This window comes from Pangasianodon hypophthalmus, chromosome 1 (assembly GCF_027358585.1).
Source record: "Pangasianodon hypophthalmus isolate fPanHyp1 chromosome 1, fPanHyp1.pri, whole genome shotgun sequence".
NCBI classification, from domain to species: Eukaryota; Metazoa; Chordata; class Actinopteri; order Siluriformes; family Pangasiidae; genus Pangasianodon; species Pangasianodon hypophthalmus.
Window position 1 is genome coordinate 17,459,804 of NC_069710.1, and position 22,983 is coordinate 17,482,786.

Genomic DNA, 22,983 nt, shown 5'->3' on the forward strand with positions numbered 1-22,983 from the left:
TAAGTGTGAAAGCATTAGACTTTTCCAGACCACTAGATGGTGGAAGGGAGCTGTTTTGAAAATTCAAGAACCACAAGCGTCTGTACTTGCTTCTAAAGAGTGGTGATCATAACTGTCACACTGGTCATGTAGCTGTGTCACATTTTAGCAACTGGAAGATGAGAAGCAGGTGTTACAGGTGTTAGGACATGTGGAGGAGGAGGTAACAGAGGAGAGGGAAATCGGGATGGAGTGGTGGCAGAGAGGTCAGTGATTGGAGACGTACAGGAGGAACTGAGAGAGGAAGGAAAGGCAGATAGGGAGGCTGAAACCTGACCAGGAGGCAAGAGGAGCAGACATTCATCCTTTCCTCTTTTTCTTTTTTGTACTTGGCCGTTACAATAAGCATTTTTTAAAAAAAAAACTCACAGAGATTTGGGCATTTCCATCAGTTATTAGCAGCTACAGGATAGCCACTGAATTTCTGGCCAATGAGCATTAATTCCCTGCATCGGGACAGTTCTGAAATAGAGCTGAGTCTGGGCTTGAACCAACTCATTCATAAGGCCTAAAATCACACACAAAATTGTCTATATCAGCAGTGTATTTGAAATACAATATATGGCCAAAAGTATGTGGACACCTGACCATCACACCCATCTGTGGGTCTTCCCCAAACTGTAGACAACTGCAATTGTCTAGTATGTCTTTGTATTCTGTAGCATTAAGATTTCGCTTCACTGGAATTAAGGGGCTCAAAAATGATCCAGCATGACAATCTGAAATCTGTGCACAAAGTCAACCCCACTGAACAACTTTGGGATGAACTGGAAGGCTGACTGTGCACCAGAAGAGTGGAATATTATAACAGCAAAGGGGGGACCAACTCCATGTTAATGCTAATGGTTTTTGAATGGGCTCATACATTTGGCCACATAGTGTATGCTTTCAAATATTTTTTCCTGTTAGAAACACAAGTTGTATGTATGGTGTGAAATTAACAGTGTAGGATTTGCAATACACAAAAAACTGTTTGCTCTATTTTGCACTTCCTCACCACCAGGGGAGGTGTTTACACACCTGGATACTTTCTCGTTTGTATGCTGAGAGCTTGCTGTAAAATATTATCATGAAGAGCTATCTGTCCCTTTCTTCTTTTTGCCTTGTACACATGTTGGGTGTTTTTGAATATTTTGAAGCTTTCTTCATAACAGCTTGTGACTACGGTCAGAGCTACAGGTAACCTGTACTCTAAAGCCCCGCTGTTGAAAGACAAACACAAAAAGGCACAACTGATCTTTGTCCAAAAATACCTAGAAAACCACAATACTTCTGGGAAAATGTTCTATGGACTGGTGAAACTAAAATAGAGCTCTTTGGCAATGCGGGTCAGCAATTTGTTTATAGACACTGGAATGAAGCTTATAAGGAGCACCGTACCTACAGTTAAATATGGTGGAGGTTCCATAATGTTGCAGGGCTGCTTTGCTTGGCCTTGGAGGCCTTGAATGTATTGAAGGAATCTTTAAATCAGAGGATTACCTGGGCATTTTAGAGCGAAATGTGTTACCCAGTGTCAGAAAACTAGGTCTGAGTTAGAGATGGATCCTACAGCAGGACAATGCCCCTAAACACACACCCAAAAGCAGAAACGCATGGGTAAGACGAAGAAAATTGACTTTTTTATTTTAACAAAACAAAAACAAAAATATTTATTAACCAAAAAAACCCACCCTAATTTAGAATGTACACATCTAACCAGGGGCAGCTTTTGACACAGCCAGTGTCTATTCCCCATTTACACCACACAATGCTGTTGTTTGACATTAATAGAAGCAACCACAGGGTAGAGGAATACTCATACAGACGACTGACAACTAAAGGAACTACCGGTGGCTCTGTTGTGGAGGCATTTTGATGGTGTGATTTGTGTCCACTCATTCTCTTAGAGGAAAGGGTCACTGCAAATCAATACAAAGTCATTCTGACTGATCAGCTTTATCCTATGACAAAACATTTCCCCATCCGCAGGGTACGAGGGCTCACTGACTGGCTTAATGAGTATAAATTTAATGTAAATCATAGATGCCACTATGCCCTTCACAGTCACCAGACCTCAACCCAACTGAACATCTGTGGGAGATTTTGGAGCTTCGTGTTAGCACTTTCCACCACCATAAAACACCAGCTGAGGGAATATCTGCTGAAGACTGAAGAATCTTGTAGAATCTATTCTAATGCATACTGAAGCTGTTCTCGGCCAACACCTTACTTTGTTGACACCTGTTACTTGTTTTTCTTTCTCTATGTTTACTTCATTGTGTATTAGTCAATCCCTCTCCTACATACAATAAACTGTATAAAAAATATTTATGCTTGTTTTTAAAATAAAATATTATGTAACTGTAAATATATATATATTCCTGTTCATGGGAAAGCCTTAGTTCCAGAAAGGTAAAAGGCTTCAAAATGTTGTGACTACACATAGTTAGGAGGGTGTTTTAGTCACAAATTGTCTCTTAAATCATCTGAATTATTTGTACACTTCTGCCTTCAAACTTTGGGCCACAAAGTTTTGTATACACCAATTCTAAATAAGTTTTCACCTAAACAAGGCAGAAAAAATGATATTGTTTATTACATTAATTCAAATAAAGTAGTATACACACAAGCATTTAATGAAAACATTAAATATATACATGCTGCAAACACATTAACTAACGCTACACATATAGCCTAACATACAGTAAAGACGAGACATTGGGACACAGTTTAGCCACTAACAGCCACAGTTTAGCAGGAAAATCTTTAAGAATGTACAACTGTGTGATGCTTTTGGCATTTGGGTCATTTCATGAAGGTAGATTAAACAGCAAAATACTGAAAGCTACTTGAAAGAACCTGTTAGGCTAGTTATTTCCAGAACACACAATAAACTGCAGTGATAATTCTATGTTTTCATCTGAGCTTAAACACAGACAAAAAGAAAAGAAAGTACACAGGTGTTTGTCACAGTTTGCCACTCATCTGTAGAGAATCTACATTTTCCTCTGCTTAGGTATTCTGTTTTATCCGGCTTTATCCATCTTTGATTTGATGTTCTCTAAACTGTTGATGAGTAGGCCATTATAAGTCCACCTACGAGTCTTAATAATGCAGCCATTAGATCTCTGTGAGTGTAACCTGAAAGCACTCTGCCTGAGGCTCAATGTTTAGTACAAATGCATCCTCATTGGAGTAGTGCTCGATGATGTTGTCATCCATGTTGACCAGAATCCTGAGAGTCACACAAGAGAAGACAAAAGATAAAAAAAAAAAAAAGCATGAAAAAACCAACACAATATCAACACTTGACCATCTATAAACACAGAGTTGCCTGCTTATTAAGTATAGGGATGTAAGTAACATGTTAGCCTGGGCATGGTGTCTACAAGGTGCTGGATGTGCAGGAATGGTGCACAATGCAGAAACAAACAAGTTGTACAGTGTGTATTGTACATATGCACAGGTTTGCTGCAAACAGCCCTTTTCACCTCACCCCAAAAATGCTGCATAGGGTTGAGACGTGGAGACTGTGCAGGTCACTGTCACATTTAGCTATAATATATGCCTCAAGACATCCAAGTGTATAAAAAAATAAATAAGGGTTTAATTCTCTTTTTTTTTTTTTTTTTTTTTTTTTTTTGCTTAAATCAGAAAAAAAGGCACAAGAAACAGAGACTGATTAAACATAGGACCTGATTCTCTGATGCTCCTAAATACACAAGATGAGGTCTGTTTCAGATAATAAATTGTCAAGGAAACTTATCTTAATTCCATCTAATCCTTGTACTGTAAATATCTGGATTTTCATGAATCTCAACACAGCTAACTCACAAATTCTGCTTTCTGGAATGGAAGTTTGATTTGGTGATCCAACCTCACCTGCAGGTAGTAATGCAAACTCTATTTATGTCTAGGTTTTGATATAATTCAAGCATTATTATAAATACAGATGAGAAGCCACAATTAAAATTGGTGTGTTTTACTGTTAACATGAAATTATTTAAAAACATGCCATGATATCTGTGTGTCTTTGAATACTCCACCTATCCAACACACTGAATCCTCTTATAAGAAAACGCACCCATTACTTCACTGAGCTATAAAAGATCCACATCTGTGCCTCTGATTCACATTTATAAATTACATGTTGGCAGTAAACCTATACTATACAGTACTTACTTAAAACTATTGATATTGATGTTGATTCTGATTATTTGCCTGCAAACTGAGCATTTTTTCAGGTTGTTAAAACATACTTAAATATACACACATTCTGAGCAGGCATATGTTTTATCATACAGATGCACCAAAGAAACTGCTAGTGTATTCTTGTTTTGTGACCACATTTGATCATTCACAACTTTAAGGGCCACTGTGTGTGAAGGTGAGGGCTAAACCTAATAAACTGGTAACTTGGTGTATAATGCCAAACAATATACGCATATTAATGAGAGAAGATCTAGTCCATGACTTCTTTAAGTTTTTAAACTGATCAAGTATTTGACCCAACAGTAATACAGCACCTAGCACAGCATGAGTGCATTTCCTAAAGGAACTCCTAGATTACATCATGAAATGACTTCAACTTAAATCTTTGCTTTCTTTCCTGAGAAACCAAATTAATTACTAAAGATAATATTTATATGTACGTGTACATAGTATGTGATCATTAGATCTAATCAGCTGTCACACTGTTGTTTTGTGTCATGGTTGTTGCACTCCAGCTCCACTTTCACCACACCCTTTGATTACTGTTACAGCCTGTTCCTTGTGATTAGTCTCATTGTGTCTAGTTTCTCTCACATCTTGTTATCCTAGTCTTCCCTTTCTGTGTAGCCTGCATTTGAACATATATATCAAAATACATTTCAATTTCCTAGTTTCTGATTTATGACAATGCTAAGGCCTTGGACTCAAGATTTGTAAGACCCATGTACCACCCATGTACCAAAAAAAAAAAGAAAAAAAAAAAAAAGAAAAAAAAAAAAAAAACACCAGAAGTAATGACAAAAATATTAAGAATGATTAAATCATCACTCCACATTCCTATTGTTCAGCTTTTACTCACCCTTTCTTATTCTTCTTGTAGATTTTACTTATCTTCTCAACAGGAAGAGCATATTTGTCTGAGATCTGAAAAAAGAATGAACCTGTAATTCTGTATACTTCATTTTAACTGTGAATGTGTGTATGCTAGTTTGTGAAGTGCAAGTTTGTACTTACAGCCTCAGTCAAACTCTTCACTGTTGGAGACTTGAGCATTAGTGCATCAAAAACCTCATCAGACTCTTTCCTTACATAAAGTAGAACTGTTATTGAGAAACAGTCATTGGTTACAAGGTGTGAATACAGAGAAGGAAAAGCAATTACAGCAAGGATCATGTACACTCTCAGGTACATTCAGTGACTCATTATTAAGTTAGAAATCAGATAGAATATATATTAATCATCCACATCCGGTTCTCTCTTTGTCTCCCTCTTTCCCTCCCACGCACATGTACATACCCCTCCTTTGCGCATCACTTTTGCTCTGTTTGGCTGGTGGAACGCAGGGATCATCCTCTGACTGTCTGAACACCCTCTTCATCATCACACTGTAGTGACAGTAAGCATAACTGAACTCAGACCCTCTTGAGAAATTATTAATAAATGATCATTAAAATCATTTTAATGATTTTACAGCAGAATTTCTTTTGTTTACTCATACTCAATAAATATGAGTGAACATGAGTATAAGTAATGAGCAAACCTGACACGATCCTGAAGCTGTGAGATGTTTTTGTTTACTATTGAATATCATTTCATCAATGGTCATTAAAAAAGAATTCATAATCTGTTAACTTAATATTAGGCAGAATTTAAACTTTAAAATACAGGTTTAGAAATCCAGCAACCATCCTGTATACTTCTGCAAATACCAAGAAGCACTACACACCAGTATATGCATTCAGAAACAAAATATTCAGCTCATTTGTTTAATAACAATGCATGACTTTGTTTATAACACATTACTCGCTAATCAGGGTGTAACTGCACTGCACTTACCAATCACTCTCCATTTCTTCAGTACTATATCCAAACATCTGTAAACAGACAGGCAGAAGAGTTAAGGTTAAGGTGGGATAAGAAGGAAAAAGCTAATGCCACAAGAATAGGAATACTATTTAGGAATAATATTAAGGGCAGGAGTATGGCACGAGGGATGAATAACTTTTTTGGTATTTATGCCTGTTTTGTTTTATTTCTCCTTTCTAGTTTTGCATTTGCCTGGCTGCACTCTGATGCATTAACACATAAAAATGGATTAATGATTACAAACTCTCTCACCTGTGCAGCTCTCTGCATGTTACTGAAATGAACATCAGGGATGAACAACACTGGCTGAGAATCCAGGTCTGTTATGGATTTGAAAAATGTGATGTCTGATCTCTTCTGCATTAATGCTCCAGGACTTCCTCTTTTACCTGACAGATCTAAAAGAAAATGAACAGCCAGGAATGATACTGTGTTGTCCTTCAATGTATTTCACAATATAGACACGTTTCTAAACTTGTTCTATTGTACATCCTGCACATTTCACTAGTCCTTCCAAGTATTTGAACACTTAAGGGATGTCCATCAGAAACATGCATTTCTTCAGTGAAATCAATTACAACTACACAAAAACAACTCTCTTGTGTTACAGGAATCTGTGTGCCTTTAATAGGCAGCTTTGCAGAGACAAAAACTGTGGTAAATTGTGTTAATAAACAACATTTTTACAGTCAACATGTTTAGCTGTAAACCCTGCTGTTTCATGTTATAATAATGTAATTTATAGGGGTGTAGTAATAATAGGGTTAGGCATTTTAGAAGACTTTGGATCTTTATTTGCAGTTAAAATGACGTCTCAGGCGCTGCTACGGAGCTCATTATGTTTCAATAGAGCATTTTCAACAGGTAAGAGACTTTATTCAATACAACTTTTTGGGGAGAATTTACAAATTTATTTATTTATTTTAAGACATGGTGAGCCTGGAATACATTTTGTTTATATTATTAAACCTCTGTTCGTAGTAATTTTTTATTTATTTAGTTTTATAGAGACAAAATGCACATTGTTATGCATTGTTTATGATTCATAAATTAAAAAAAAGAATTATTTTCAGTCATAATTTTTCTTCATTCAAATTTTGTTCAAAATATTCTGAGAATTGACTTGTGAAGCCAATATCATGAATCGAATTATGAAGGTAGTGTATCATTATACCCTAGTAATCTATATTATTTCAGATTGTTCACATGTCTGCTTTAACTCACCATTGTGACCTTGCCCTCCAGTCACATGACCCTTTGTCTTTTTCCGCATCTGCTTTCTCTCCTCATCGCGAATCTTCCTCTCAGCTCCCTGCGGAGAAATGGGATGTGCAGAAGCAACTATTTATATCACAAATTTAGATAATAATTGCCATAATGTTTAATGCAGTTGTTTTAGTAACTAGTTGGACACACAACGGTACAAGACATTGGATAGGAAACATTCCTACCACAGATTAAATATTTTATTTGTTAAACTGCCAGTTGTTATAATCACATGCACTGTTAAAGAAACACTTTTGCTAACCTTGTCACAGAAGACCTTGATTTGGCAGTAAGCTCTGTGAATTGGTTTATTGCTCCTGTTGTTGTAGCTGTATGTATCAATCTGAATCATAAGTGGAAGCCCTTTCACTCCTTTCTGAGAGGAGAAATCTGTGCTCAAACAGTTCACTGTGATGAACACCTATGAAAAGATGAAAAAATGATGATGTACATTCCTAACATTTAGAAGGTATGTCTAAGTGGTCCCCCCCCACACACGTCTCCTTTACACCCATTATAAAGATAATTAGCAGAATATTGTTGTATAGGACATTATTAAAACAATATACATTATGAGAAAAAAGGATGCCCTGAAAATGTCCCTGAACTGTAAAATCTAGCTATAGGATTAGCGTTCAATTTTGACATGTGTTATAATAAAAACATAGGACATTTTGTTCCCAATGTTCTTTTCGTGGATCAAACAAACCAATGTTGCTTTATTAGGTTATTTATTTTACAAATATTACAAAACAAATGGGGTCTATATGACCAAAAGAATCACAGTCAGGTCCATAAGTATTTGGACAGTGACACAATTTTCCTAATTTTGCCTCTGTACACCACCACAATGATTTTGAAATGAAGCAATCAAGATGTGATTGAAGTGTAGCCTTTCAGTTTTAATTCAAGGGGTTTAACAAAAATATTGCATTAACCTTTTAGGAATTACAGCCATTTTTTACATAATCCCTCCATTTTCACAGACTCAAAAGTAATTGGACAAAATAACAATTATAAATATAAAATTATTTTTAATACTTGGATGCAAATCCTCTGCAGTCAATGACTGCCTGAAGTCTGGAACCCATAGACATCTCCAAATGCTGAATTTTCTTCCTTGACATGTTTTGCCAGGCCTTTACCTTAGCCACCTTCAGTTGCTGCTTGTTTGGGTTTCTTTTTGCCTTCAATTTTGTCTTCAGTAAGTGAGAAACATGCTTAACTGGGTTGACTTAACTCGGCCATTTAAGAACATTCCATTTCTTTGCCTTAAGAGGCTCTTGGGTTGCTTTCGTGGTATGTTTTGGGTCATTATCCATCTGTACTGTGAAGCGCCATCCTACCAGTTTTGCAGTATTTGACTCAATCTAAGCAGAAAGTACAGCTCTATGCACTTCAGAATTCATCCTGCTACTTATATCAGTAGTCATCAATATCATCAACATCATCATTAATCACCAGTGAGCCAGTTCCACTGGCAGCCATACATGCCCATGCCAATACACTCACTCCACCGTGTTTGACAGATGATGTGGTATGCTTTGGATCATGAGCCTTTCCTTTCCTTCTCCATACTCTTCCCATCATGATGTGGTATACGCTGGACCATGAGCCCTTCCTTTCCTTCTCCATACTCTTCTCTTCCCATCATTCTTGTACAAGTTAATCCTGTTTTCATCTGTCCAAATGATCTTGTTCCAGAACTGGGCAGGGTTTTTTTTTTTTAGATGTTTTCTAGGAAAGTCTAATCTGGCCTTTCTGTTCATGAGTGTTACCAGTGATTTGCATCTTGAGGTAAACCCTCTGTATGTACATTCATGAAGGCATCTCTTGAGGGTAGACTTGAGAATGATACGCCTACCTCCTCCAGTGTGTTCTTGACTTGGCTAGATGTTGTGAAGGGGTTTTTCTTCACTAAGGAAAGAATTCTGTGATCATCCACTTTAGGCATTTTGGTGTTGCTGAGCTCACCAGTGCATTCCTTCTTTTTAATAATCTACCAAATTGTTGATTTGTCTCTGCTATCTCTCTGATAGGTCTGTTTTGTTTTTTCAGCCTGATGATGGCCTCTGTCACTTGCATCAACACCTCTTTGGACCGCATATTACTTTTGAACCTACTTTTGAAAATGGAGGGATTACGTACAAAATTGTGGTAATTTCTAAATGGTTAATGCAATATTTTTGTTAAACTCCTTGAATTAACGCTGAAAGTCAAAATCCATTATGGTGGTGTACAGAGGCAAAATTAGGAAAATTGTGTCACTGTCCAAACCCGACTGTAAGTATGAGAAAGTTACTTCCTGCAGGGGGTGCAACCTTACTAAATTGGTCTAAGTGTTACTTTCTCAATGTTATTGTGCCATCCCAAACAATTATGTTCACATGATCTAATGACGTATCTACCAGACCAAGCTACACAGTGGCAGACAATAAGCTAAACACAAATATAACACTATCCAGTAAATAAACAAAAGACATTAAAAAGAATAAACATCCACAAAGTGCATGCATCTAAATGACTACTTCTGAGCCAGTGTCTGTGTTTCAACACCAGCTTTAGTTTAAAAAGTTCTGAAATGAAATGTAAACTATATCATAAATGAAACAATAATGAATTATGAATTATGAATGCCTCATGTTGGATGATCTTCACTTCTGCTGCGGCAATTAATTTATTCAAATAAACTGAAAGATGTTTGCTTGAAATGCTTCACCGCAAAACACCATGTGCCAATATTTCAAGATACACTGGAAAAACTACTTTTGAAAGATGAAATGTGGGAAATGTTTTTGCCTAGAGTGAAAATACTTTCCCACTGATGGACTAGTTTGCCTTCATGTCTGTACCTGTAACTTTTGTTTAATAAGAAGTGCAATGTTGTGAGAACCACTTCTTTTCTCATGGTCATGTGATCACTTCCAACAGTCATCGGTTAATAAACTACAAACATGCTCACATGTGTACAAGTAACAGTATTTTTCTTTCAAGTTTATTGCAGGATAAGCAGGAAATGCTGATAGTTTGATATCAAAATAAGCCTGAAATTGAACAGACCATACAATATACATATGCTCCTACTGTAGTGATGGGGTTTATAAGAAATTATTATCCATATTTTTCATATGTTCTATATAAGTTATTAACTCAGATGCTGCACATGTTAAATGCTAGTTAAATTAAATATATAATCTTACAACAGAGGCAGCTTAATGTTGCAAGTCTATGCTATGAGGAGTTGAAATTATTATTAATTATCATTCAGAAAATAGGCTCATGACCTCTAAAGTTTTTTCTTCTTGATTCTGAATTTCTTAAAAAAACACTTTCTTTGATACAGGCTTGTGCTGTTATTGATCTTGCGGCAAAATACCTTGAACTATTGATTCAGTGTGTTAAAATGTGATGGTTTAGTACCTAGCCCTGCTCGGTACTTGCACAGATCTTCCTCGCATAGACTTCTTTTGTATTAACTACAGACAAAGTTGTGTTTGTTCTGCAGCAAATTAGATTATCACCTGAACCTTGTGTTAGAGTAGTGATTTTTGACGCACAAATCAAATTAGCCAGCCTTATACAGCAACAGTGTAACTTAAAAGAGAAAAAAGTTAAGTTTATATTCATTCTAATTCAATCCATACTTGACATGTGAATCATAATTAATAATTATGATTCAATAATAATAATAATAATAATAATAATAATAATAATAATAATAATAAAGTCTTAAAGCAGGCTGCATTTATAAGATAAGATAAGATAAACTTTATTAATCCCCGAAGGGAAATTCAGGTATTCATTTATGGACCTAGCATGTATTGTGAAAAAAAAAAAAAAGTAGGCGTATTACTTGACAAACTCAAATCACAACTTTATCAGTTAATCCAAAGCATTCCCAGCAAGTCCAAACCACTATTGAATAATAAGAGCTCTCAATATCTTACATGTCTGCATGCTCACCTTAGCCTCCTCATTAATGTCCCAGGTGAAAGAGACAGCATTGTAGGCAATTTCCTCCAGGTTCCCAATAGTGTTGAAGCTCTCTTTGTAATCAGCTTTATAAAGAAAGTAGATCAGAGAGAAGATCGGCAATAAAATAAATAAAACCCTCTGCATTAGATTCATTCTCTCTAGGCCTTGAAAGGGCAATATTATAGTTTTAGTGAAAAGAATGAATCACTTCCAAAAGTACATATATTTTAATTGATCTGCAATTCACATAGATTTAGTATATATCATACACACTAAGGAGAGCATGACATGATCAATGCAGAATGACAGTACAATGAAAAAGGCCAACAAAAGCAACTAAAACATTGTTAGTACAGTGTTAGATTACAAGCTGAATTCTAAAGTAGCATTATAATATCAATCATATTCAGCACACCTATTCCTTGCATCTTGAGCCTGTGTTTATTTATGTACGTTTCTCCTAACAGCTATTAACATATCTATTCAAATCGTGATCTGCAGCCTTGGGCAATATGAAAAATCCTGGGATACTGTTATTCAAAACATGTATTATGGCATATCAGGTTCCAAGCTTTCCAAAACATGACTTCGTCCACATGCTGTTCATCAGACCACCAAAGTGGTCTTGAAAAGTCAACCCTCCACACCCCTGTCTCTGGCCTAACCATATATCTATTGTCTACCCATTTTCCATCTGTGAGTAAAGGTGATGGGTTACATTGCCCTAAGCCTTCTACTAATGTTGCATTTAATAGAATACAATATGAAGGAAAAGCAGACGACTAGTGAATGAGGGGGTTAGGGCATTGTAACACACACACACACACTCACACACACACACACACATACAGAGGGATGTTAAGTGAGGTGAATTCCCCAAGTAGTAAGAAAAGACGGCACACAAATTCTTACCAATGTCCAGGACTCTCTGTTTGGCGGTGTGCTGACGGGTGTGCCAGTAGTTCCAGTGCTTCAACTGCTCATCGCGACATTTGTCATCTCCAAACACCACCATCACCACACTCTATAACACAAAGAGAAAATGAAGGCTGCATAAAGCACAGAAAACACCACAACAGAACCGTGTATCAAGAATACAGTCTAGATTATTACTCATAACATACAGTAATAGCTACATCAAACCAGAACACTCTTTTTGCTTCACTGTTCACACAGGCAGAGTGCAGATTACCACGTGGATGGTGTAAGAACTCACCCTCACTTTGCTGATAGGATGGCGCAAGCCTTTACCAATGCCCGCCTCACACAGTGTAATGCCATAGAACTGGCCTCTGTTCAAATAGATCATTGGACCCTCGCCAGGTTTCTGTCGAACAGAGCGGCTCGCTTCTATATTGTACTGGAGCATGTTCCTACAACACAGGAGATGAACGGTATTAGTAGTCATCCCCCCTGACAGGGAAGATATAGATCTCCATTTCCTTTTACCATGACTGCCTATGTTTTAAAAAGGCTCAACTCAAGACATCGCTAGTAGAGCACAAAACTTACATTCCAGGCTGCTCAAAGAGAGCGTCTTGGGCCCCTAGAGTGGTGGACACTCGGAATTTCTGCTAAAAACACAGAATATCAGATATTAGCATTCTAATAATGATAAAACCTAACTGTCTACAACCATTGACTCATTTCATTACAGTGTATCCTAGACAATCTGTACATTCACAGCATTTAGCAGATGCCCTTATCCGGAGTACTTTGTAGTCTCTACCAAAAACATATCCTGTAGGAATGCACAGTTACCAAAAGGATGTTTTACCCGTTAGGTAGGTATAGGTATGCGAACAAAAACTCCTACCACATTTTCGCCAGTGTAAGAGTCTTCAAAGGTGCTATCTGGAATGCTCCTCTGCTCGTCCTTGCCATAACTGCTATGTGCTTCCTGAGTGGACTGTTGGTAGGGCACATGATGGTATGGCTGCCTCTCAGGCTGCTGGTTAGAATACACCTCTGACTTTACGTTGGCCACCACTCCCCCCGCTGCTGGTAATGCGCTATATGAGTCTCGCTTCACCTCTGTGCTACGAGAATCTGTGTTGACTGAGAGATTGACTGGGGGAGATCTGGTGCCCTGAACGCGCTCATTCATGGATTCGACACCACCATGGCATATCCTATGAAAAATAAACATATAAGCAAAAAAAAATTTACATTTGGCTTAATTGTAACTCTGACAAATAAATCCTATCATTATCACATTTCATATGCATGTGTCAAGCTGATTGCAAATAATGCACAACAAACCTTTTTTCTTCCTCTGGAAATTTAGCTACAGACAGGAGCCTTTTCTCTTTTGGAACCTGAGATGCACAGGAGAGTATGGTTACAGGATAGCACTCTAAATAAAGAGCTCACAACAACTACCAAACAGATATTAAGTCTGATCTCGTAAGATAGACGTCTCGTAACACCTCCTCTTTCTTGTGGAGAAATGTAAGCACAAGAAATGTCTCTTTCAGGTACAACAGGACTTTCACTGTTCAAAAAAAGGCATGAATGCTGGTTTGGATAGCCTTGGATGGCTTTTCAAGAGAACAAAGCCTTTTCACCTTGTAGTATTCATACAGGAGTCCAAGAGCTGCCACACTGTCCTCGTCTCCATTGATGCTCATCATGGCCTTGGTGGCTGCAGTGAGAGGGTTCTCCAGGTAGGCCCTCCAGGCTTCATCCTCACTTGTAAACACACGGCGGGACAGGAAGGACGTCTCATTGGGAACCACTACTACCAGCCGCTTACTGTGCCACAGAGCAACATATGTTGTGAGGAGAAGCAGGTGATTTGGAATTTATAATCAAACATGATGTTTCTCAGTGCCAGGTGTTATACGATTTATACAGTAGCACCAAGTGCATACAAGTGGGTAGGTATTAGGAGTACTCAACATTTTGTAGGCTAAAATCAAGTCAGCACTGAAATGAATGAAACAGTACAAAAGCAACGTTCTGGTGTGGGTGTGTATTTTAAGTGTAATCGTGGAACTCTAAGTTTAGGTCAGACATAATAAAGAGTCATACTGTTTCTACAGGAGTTAATCTTTTCTCCGAAGCAGACTCTTACGCTAAATAAAACCAACACCTTTTCTTGCCCGAGGCATTTCTGGAGTCAACAAAGAGCTTCACCAAAATCCTGCTATTCCCAGAGCTCTCCCTTTACATTCCCACACACAATACACTATCCCAGTGGATATGGATACTACCCTGTGGATGTGCACAAAAGCATATCAGGAAATGTAGGTTAAATGTTTACATGAGTGATCAAGACTATTTTGACCTGTGAAAATAAACATCTTACCTACAGCCATTTTGATTTCTGTCAGTAAAGCTAAAGGGCATTAGAAGACATGCTAGGGTATTACAGTAGACACTATAAATAATATTTAAAAAATAATAATAATTTTAAAAATAAGTTTGGACTTTTTTTCGTTAAATGAAGGGTGTTAACACTAACAACGTTAACAACGACAAGTCTGAGGTTTTTCATTGAAGTTTGCTACAGAGGAATGGATTCTAGCCTGAACAGGTGAACTTACCTTTCCTCCTGAGCCATGGTTATAACGGCTCAATCCACTGTTTCTGCTGGGAAACTGTCCAGGAAGCGGCAAGCTTTCAGTCAGTTAAAAGCCTTCAGGAGAACGACAGAGCAAACGTTAAACGTTACCTGACTCCTAACATCCGTCTGACATTAACATTAACCTCGTTCCACCTATATAAACAAAGCAAAATGACTGTATGTGGGCGGGAAAGCACTTTCCCAAAACTCAGCGTTCTCCGAGACGCCACCGCAGGTGGGTCTGAATCTGTCAATTAGAAGGCGGGGCTAATACTCACCTCAGTCTGATTCACTACTGCCGTATCGGATCGGAGTCGACTCCTGCGCGCGCTCACACTGCACGCGACCCGCTCGCTCTCAGGGTCAATCCCAAACCGCTCTCTACATCCTAGAAAAGTCAACCACACAGGCTATATCGAAGAACAAGATTTACACCCTAACTAGTGCAATGTGTATCAAATAAGTGGCCATATGGGATGCAGCTCAAGTAAACAGCTCAAAACGGCACTACAAGTGATCAGGTTTCTTGGTGCAGTTAAAAAACGAAGCTTTCAAAAAATTAGCACACTGGCACAGGGACTAGTATTATTTTAATATTATTCAATTTTTAATGACTAATATTATTTTAATATTCTTTACATTTTTAATGACTAATATCATTTAAGCCTCGGACTTTTCATTGGTTTTAACAGCCTTAATTTATGGAAAAAAATACAATTTCTATCATTTTTCCCAATGTGTTTCCTATAGTAGCCTAGCACATGTCGAACTAATATTATTTGGCTTTCATTTTAATTTTATTTAAAATTTATATATATATATATATATATATATATATATATATATATATATATATATATATATATATGGTGTGATATGGTGTGAAAATCAGTATAACAGCAATTTTGTAAATTTTCAATTTTGTAATAGTAATGATTTGAAAAAGAGAGAGCTGCAAGTATGAGAGTTTTTGTCACCCAGTTCAGATGCCATTTGTTGTTCAGACATTTCTGAGTGTATAAGCTGATTTATTGTTGACTGTCAGACTAGTATTTCTTTGACACAGTAGCTGATGTCACATAACCTAAGGTAAGACTGGGTGTGTGATCCTGTTATAATTGGAGATGTACTGAGCCTATCATTTGCTTTTAGAGGTTTTAATATTCAGTCTTGACACTGAAGAAAGTGCTGTTTAGTCAGGATCCAGAAAACTGCATGGATCTACATGATCTATTAAGTGTATTGTGAGAATATGAAGTGATGGATATAAGATATTTCAATTATTTCAAGATGTACTCATGCATGCTTTTTGTCTTAGAGAGCATGACCAAAAACATGACCGTAAACAAAAGTATTGTTCCATTACTAGTGTATTTTACAAAAAGGTAAGTTAAGAACAGTGATGTCTACATGCACTGGGGTCATTGGGGTTGTTCTTAAAGGTAACTTGCACCTTTTGGCCAATTTGTCAATATTTTGGAGATGGAAAATCATTATTCACATACAAGTCACCTTCCTTTCAATTTACAGCAGAAAAGCCAGGACATTCAAATGTCAAAATCTCTTAAGATGGCTAGAATTGAGAATACTGGCTCGGTGATTTGAGGTCAAAGCTACACACCAGCCAAGTGCAATGCCAGATCTTTCCTGAATCTTTATTATTCTTCATGGGACAGTTAAAAAGAGGTGTGGCACTTCAGAGTCTGCAAAGAAAAACTTGATTCTGCTTCTACCCGTCTGACAGGTAACGGCTGCAGTGTAGGGCGGACGTGAGTGAGGCATGTGTGTGTGTGTGTGTGTGTGTGCGCACGCGTTTTCACACACAGGTTACACAGGCATTTCTTCTTACCTTACATATCAACTAAAAGCTCAAACTTGTAGAAAGACTTAAGTGATGTCGTAACGGTACATGTTTTTCTTACCCATACCACCTCAGGGGAATTAAAGTTTCTTGCAGACCTCTGGGCTGCTTATTAGTCTGTAAAAAACCATGATTTAAATGCATCAATGGTTATGTTGATTGGGAGAAAATGCAGTCATTGTAGACTAATACCACAGAGCTGTGATGAAACACATGATGTCAAGTGCGGTTTACTCCAGCTTGTTTGTCATCTCTGAACCTGAACACTTTTAAGTCTTTAATTAAAATGAGCTCACACTTTCGTCTCTTAGATGATTATAAACTGGCAGTTCAGGAGTAATCAAACTGGTGTTGTGACAAATTTGGCATGGTATATTAAAATGTGATTAATATCACTAATTTCTGCAATTCACTATTGTATCTTATGATATGAGCGCAAATACATCCAATGATCACGTAGGCTAATGTTATCTTTCAAACAATGTCTTTTATTTTGGTAAATAACTGCTAGTATAGAGATATAACAAACCACTTATTCTCATAGTTACTATCTACTTATTGAAATACCTTTTCAGTGAGTGTCATATGTTTAAGGATATTACATGCCATAAGATGTTACACAAACATAGTCACATTATACTATTTACAAAGGATACTAGTGAGATTGCAAGATCCCAATTACAGTAAATACAACCCACAGTCCCAAATCAGGTTTTAAATAAATAGATAAATCTTTATCTGTCACACCTGTCTGATATTATAAAACATCCATAAGATGAAACTTGTTTTATATTCATGTTAGATGTGAGCATAGACATGTTTTTCCTGAAGCAGTGTGAGCCACTCAGGCCTTAAGCTCATAGGATTCACTCTGAAAACAAACAGACTGGCACATGTATAGCACAATTGCTCAACTGTTGGGAGGATACAGTCATGCTGGAGAGTGTTAATGAGGAAAGACAGAGAGATAGTACTGGTTTTTCTCTGTCAGACGCCATTTTAATGATAATGCCTTGGACTTGTTTATTATGGGGCTCATGTGCCACTTAATAATATCTGAACAAACTATTATAACAAGTAATTAACTGATAAACTGAATAAAATATGAATAAAATTGAATCTGTTATTGGTCATGGCAAAAGTTACAGATTCTCAAGAAGTATAATCCCAATCACAAGATTATCGCTAAATAGTAGCCCTGCTGTATTTATATTAAAACAAATGATAAAAAAAAAAAAAAAATGTGTCACCTGCTCAGAGAAGCGGTGGCTTGACTTGATAGAGAACAGTTGCGAACTGAACTATCTGATATCACAAAACTAAATCCAAGAGTTGGTAGAACACAGAAACAGGCACCCCTAAAGCAGATGCAAAATACAGCACTAGAACACCGAGCCCTGAGGCAGGACTGCACCCTGGATGGGACGTCAGTCCATCAAAGGCATCACACGCACACTCTCATACACTCTAGTGGCAATTTATCTTAGCCAATCCACCTACTAGTTTTATACACACAGAAAACATGTTTTTGAGAGGTGGGAGGAAACCAGAGAACTCTGAGAAAACAGAGTTTCTTGACAACTCTGTATATTTAGAATATGCAGGGTTTTGTCAACAATTTAGCATGTGAAAGTACGAGAGGAGCTGCAGGATAGCTAGTTTAGATGGTTTAGCTAGTGTAAATGGTGAACTGTCTGTAGTAGACTGAAGTAGAACGTGTCTGCAGCTTCAAGGTCCTAGGTGTCCACATCTCTGTCCTGGCACCTTAATAGTTCAATTCTGGTTAGATATGCAACAGCGTCTTTACTTCCTGAGGAGACTGAAGAAGGTCATCTGTCTCCCCAGATCTTAACAAGTTTCTATCGGTGCACCATTGTGAGCATCCTGACCAACTCCTTCACAGTGTAGTATGGCAGCTCCACGGTGTCTGAAAAAAAAAGTCTTGCCCTACACTTTGTCCAGATGTTTGATAGATGTGGTATGCTTTGGATCATGAGCCTTTCCTTCTCCATGATCAGAACTGGTCAGGCTTTTTTTTTTTTTTTTTTTAAAACAAAGCCTAATCTGGCCTTTCTGTTCTTGAGTGTTACCAGTGGTTTGCATCTTGAGGTAAACCGTCTGTATTTACATTCTTGAAGGTGTCTCTTGATTGTAGACTTTGACAAAAATACGCCTACCACTGAAGACTTGTGAAGGGGGTTTTCTTCAACAAGGAAAGAATTCTGCGATCATCCACTTTAATTGTCTTCTGTGGTCTTCCAGGCCTTTTGGTATTGCTGACCTCACCAGTGCATTCCTTCTTTTTAATAACATACGAAATTGTTGATTTGGCCACTCCTAAAATTTCTGCTATCTAGCTAGATAGGTCTGGTGTCACTTGCATTGACGCCTCTTTGGACTGCATATTGAGACTTCCCATTAACAGCTACCAAACACAAATTCAACACTTGGTATCTGTCTATAAATGGAGGAAGTATTTTCTCCAGGTAGCCTGAACTTCATTATTTATAGCACACGTTAATTTCAATGAGAAACAAAAGCAGAAAAAAAAGGAAAGCATAAAACAGTACTGGATCAGATATTGTGCAATGGATTTGAGGTATCTGTTTGTAGCTCTAGAGAGACTGTATTCTGCAGTAGTACAATCTGAATGAGTTTGTTCACATCTCACAACAGTCTCTTACTCAGTGACCACTACTCAGTGTGATAATTTAGAGATTAAGACCTGTCACCTTAGCCAGCCTTGACCAATAACTATTACTGTAACAATCTGCGAATTGACTAAGAGCAGTTTTAATTACTTGTATATCACATGATAAATTAAAAAAATAATCAAACTGAAATTGTCTATAATTTTTCTCCAGGTAGAATTGCATAGACTAATATTTGTCTTTATCAAGTTATTTATGTTTAGTAAATGATTTGTTTCTTTTTTCATTCAAGTTGTTGATACATTTACCTGTTGCTTTACCTATGATCCATTGATTTGTACATTTCTGAAATAACTGATGATTTGTCAATTGATTTCTCTGGAACAATTTAAAATAAATTACTGTGGCCATTGATATTTTGACATTGTGTAGTAATTTATCAAACAGAGAAAACAAGCGTTCATTTCCTAAATTTAATTTTTGCTTTATAGTATAACAAACAGATTTCTATGCCTCAAGTTGTCACTGCCACAAAATACAGGTTACCATACAAAATCTACCAAACAAAAAACAAAAAACAAACAACTGCAACAAATACAAATGTTCTTTTTGACAAACAATTGTACAGTATAAATTTATACAATACTGGTTCTGTATATTTGGCACCTAACCACATGATATAAATTGTGATATAGAAATACGTGATTCTTAAAAAGAAGAAATACAAAATTAAACATATGCATACACCATGGAGTAAATTGATGCAGTAGTTGTGATGTTTGAACATTTTCCAACTTTACAAAACAGCAGTTTTAGAAAGTAAAGAAATGAAAATTTATCAAATGAAAAATATAGCAGTACTGAAATCAAGGCAGCGGCTCTCACCTGCAGTTCTGGGGAACCACATGTTCTGCACATATTTGTGAAGCACCAGCTATAATACACTTGAACCAAATCAAAGCCCTTTATAAGCTGATTCAGGTGTGTTAGAGCAGGAAAACGCTCAAATGTGAAGTGTGTGGGGTTCCCAAGACTGTAATTGAGAATTACTGCAGTAAGGCATTTAACAATTTGCTGTGGCAGCCAATAACATTCAAAACCTACAATAAACAGCAGCAGCAACAGAATGCATCTGGAGCTCCAATGTGTTTATCAAGCGCACTGAAAGCAGGACAGGAACTATACAACTATACTATTACTAATTTTAAAACTGTATTTAAAACTGTATCTGATTTTAAAACTGTATTTTTTATATACGATAACAACTCATTTGTTTAATGGTGAAGAAATGTAGTCACTGAGATCAGATCCCACATTGTTAAACCTTAAAGAAGATACATCAGATACAGGTTATGCTACTATATTTCCAGACTAATACATCATCTTAATGTACCAAGTTCAATAAGAAACATCTTTTCTATCATGAATGAATTGAACACACTAACGCTTTTGGGAAATTGGACCCTGATCATTTGTTCTATACTCTTCCAGTAGTAAGTGGCTAATTCTAGATTAAGTTTTAGCATTACAGGCATTTACATTAGTAAAAAGCATCATGGCAACAATAAAGCAGTTATCCATAGAAACACATAACTATTTGCACATGTATGTGTGTGGCAGGTCAGTAACCTGACAATGTCTACATATCTACAACCTACAGTTCATACTAGATTTACAATGTACATCATACTAACTTTTACATCAATAAATCTTCAGGTCTTCTACTGTAAATATTAGAGTTTTGGCTGCTCACAAGCTCTCTGGGACAAAGCAACAGACCACAGAGAACAGTGTGAGCAAACAGTACCAGGACATACTACAGCCACACACATACACACACAAACCAGCATGCATACATATAACACAAAAGTTTCTCTTCCATATACAGTTAAAATTTATTTAACATGCTCCACTGAAAACACTAAAAACAAGATGATGTTGCATCTTAAAATAGTCATTTGATAGTTCTGCATGCATGCCTGTTTCGTTATTTGAAGAAAAAAAAAATTTTTCACAGGCTATACAGGCCTATTAAAGTAGAGAAAAGTCCCACAATTCTTCATTTCTTTTCCTTCAGGCAATACAGCACAAGGGAGAAAAATGAGTGCACTTCTAACACCTGTAACAGTTCTAACAGTTCTAATGTTTATTGGGATTTGGGAAAAGTGTAGTGTACATACTGCACAATTATGTTGACATATTTGTTGTCAAGAGTAATAACACTGACATGCTAATAATAAAAAGGGTAGATCCTGGAACAGTCATTACTGAAAATTAATTTCCTCTGAAATGCTAAAAAGCTAAACCAAATTGTAAGGCTCTGCCAAGGATATGTGCATATTCAGAGTGATGATCCAGAACCTTTCAGGCAGGCCAATACTAAATCAGGGACAAAAAACTGCATGAATTTACAAATATTAGTTGGCCTTTATAAAAAAAAAAAAAAAAAACTCTACACTACCAATCTATTTAACTGCATCTGTTTGGTGCTAGTACTGAATCATGTAAAAAGGCATCTGGTGAGGATGTGTTGTTAATCACTGCTGGTCAAAAACTAAAGGTGAGAAATTTATAGCTGGGTCTTCTTGTTGCAATACTGCTGGACACTTGACAGTGCGGTCAAGCTGTCCTATTAAAATAAAGAACACAAGTAGGCCTCCAAACCTCTTCTTCCACAGTGCTTCACTTCTCCATTATGCATGTCAAGCTCTCCATCTTCTGTTCACATTTTATTTGACCAAAATATCTAAACTCCTCATGCTGCATGAATAAAACATGTGCTTCTATCAGGCAGTCCAAGTTACATAGCTGAGCCCAGAGATATCCCCTAATTCAGATCAGAAATTCTCACAGAGAGAGCACAGCAAGTAAGGATGTGTGTGATGTGTGCGTCACAGAAAGTTGTAAGCAGGAAGGGGCGGGGGCAGTTGTATGTGTGTGTGTGTGTGTGGTGCCTATATCTGGTGCCTATATCTGGTGAAGCTCAGTTTGATGGGATACAGACCCGTATAAATAGGCCCTGTCATGTCCCATTATTATGGTATCAAAGACTGAAATAAAAACCATAAATAAATAAAATGGAGGAGGAGGAAGTGGTGGGTGCTGCTTTTAGAACTGTCCTGCACTGCTGGGGTCACACTGCAACAGACGCACGATGGACGGGTCACTCTTCGCTCCTTTAATGAACTCCTCCAGAGACAGCTTACCTAAACAAGAGCACAGACCAACTGTCAGCAATACATTCTAGGCTGCTTTCAGTTCTACAAACTAGAAAGGCAAGAGGAAAATTACTTAAATCAGTCTTTTTAACTGTTAATGATCCTTAAAATCGACCAATACCCTGCAGTGTGCTGCGAAAGCCAGCAGATGGCAGCAAGTAACATTTTCATCTTCCTGCAAGTCTAAATTACACACCCACTGAGCACTTTATTAGGAACACCTGTACACCTATTAATTTATGCAATTATCAGCCAATCGTCTGGCAGCAGTACAATGCATAAAATCATGCCCATACAGGCCTGCAGCTTCAGGTAATGTTTACTTCAACCATCAGAATGGGGGAA

General features: G+C 37.2%; 2 protein-coding genes across 6 annotated transcripts in view; both read right to left on the minus strand.

Annotated features, from left to right (window-relative positions):
- Positions 1-2,596: 2,596 nt before the first annotated feature.
- On the minus strand, positions 2,597-15,162 carry grhl2a (grainyhead-like transcription factor 2a). Of its 2 annotated transcripts, none has more exons than XM_026925969.3 (16): positions 14,889-15,162; positions 13,908-14,094; positions 13,603-13,658; positions 13,157-13,472; positions 12,853-12,911; positions 12,557-12,713; positions 12,253-12,364; positions 11,329-11,423; positions 7,628-7,786; positions 7,324-7,411; positions 6,352-6,497; positions 6,070-6,107; positions 5,530-5,618; positions 5,248-5,333; positions 5,093-5,157; positions 2,597-3,256 (listed from the first exon to the last, which is right to left on the minus strand). In XM_026925969.3, the coding sequence occupies exons 1-16, from the start codon at positions 14,903-14,905 to the stop codon at positions 3,142-3,144; spliced, it is 1,785 nt and encodes a 594-aa protein (XP_026781770.3). In that variant the 5' UTR covers positions 14,906-15,162; the 3' UTR covers positions 2,597-3,141. The 2 variants fall into 2 exon arrangements, with proteins under 2 accessions (XP_026781770.3, XP_026781769.3); XM_026925968.3 differs by having other exon boundaries at positions 12,853-12,914; positions 14,889-15,160.
- Positions 15,163-19,879: 4,717 nt separating this feature from the next.
- ncalda (neurocalcin delta a) overlaps positions 19,880-22,983 on the minus strand; it is a 44,073-nt gene continuing 40,969 nt past the window's right edge. For all 4 annotated transcript variants that reach the window (XM_053234186.1, XM_026926636.3, XM_026926634.3 and 1 more), the window contains one exon: positions 19,880-22,626. In XM_053234186.1, coding sequence (XP_053090161.1) covers positions 22,529-22,626 — 98 coding nt within the window. In that variant the 3' untranslated portion in view covers positions 19,880-22,528. The remainder of the gene's footprint in view (positions 22,627-22,983) is intronic.

What these genes read in the sequence shown, in the direction of transcription:
- grhl2a (XM_026925968.3), bottom strand. An exon ending in TCCTGTATGAATACTACAAG is followed by an intron (nt 13,659 to 13,907) that starts GTGAAAAGGCTT and finishes TGTGCATCTCAG; the next exon opens with GTTCCAAAAGAGAAAAGGCT. An exon ending in TGAAGAGTTTGACTGAGGCT is followed by an intron (nt 5,158 to 5,247) that starts GTAAGTACAAAC and finishes TTCTTTTTTCAG; the next exon opens with ATCTCAGACAAATATGCTCT.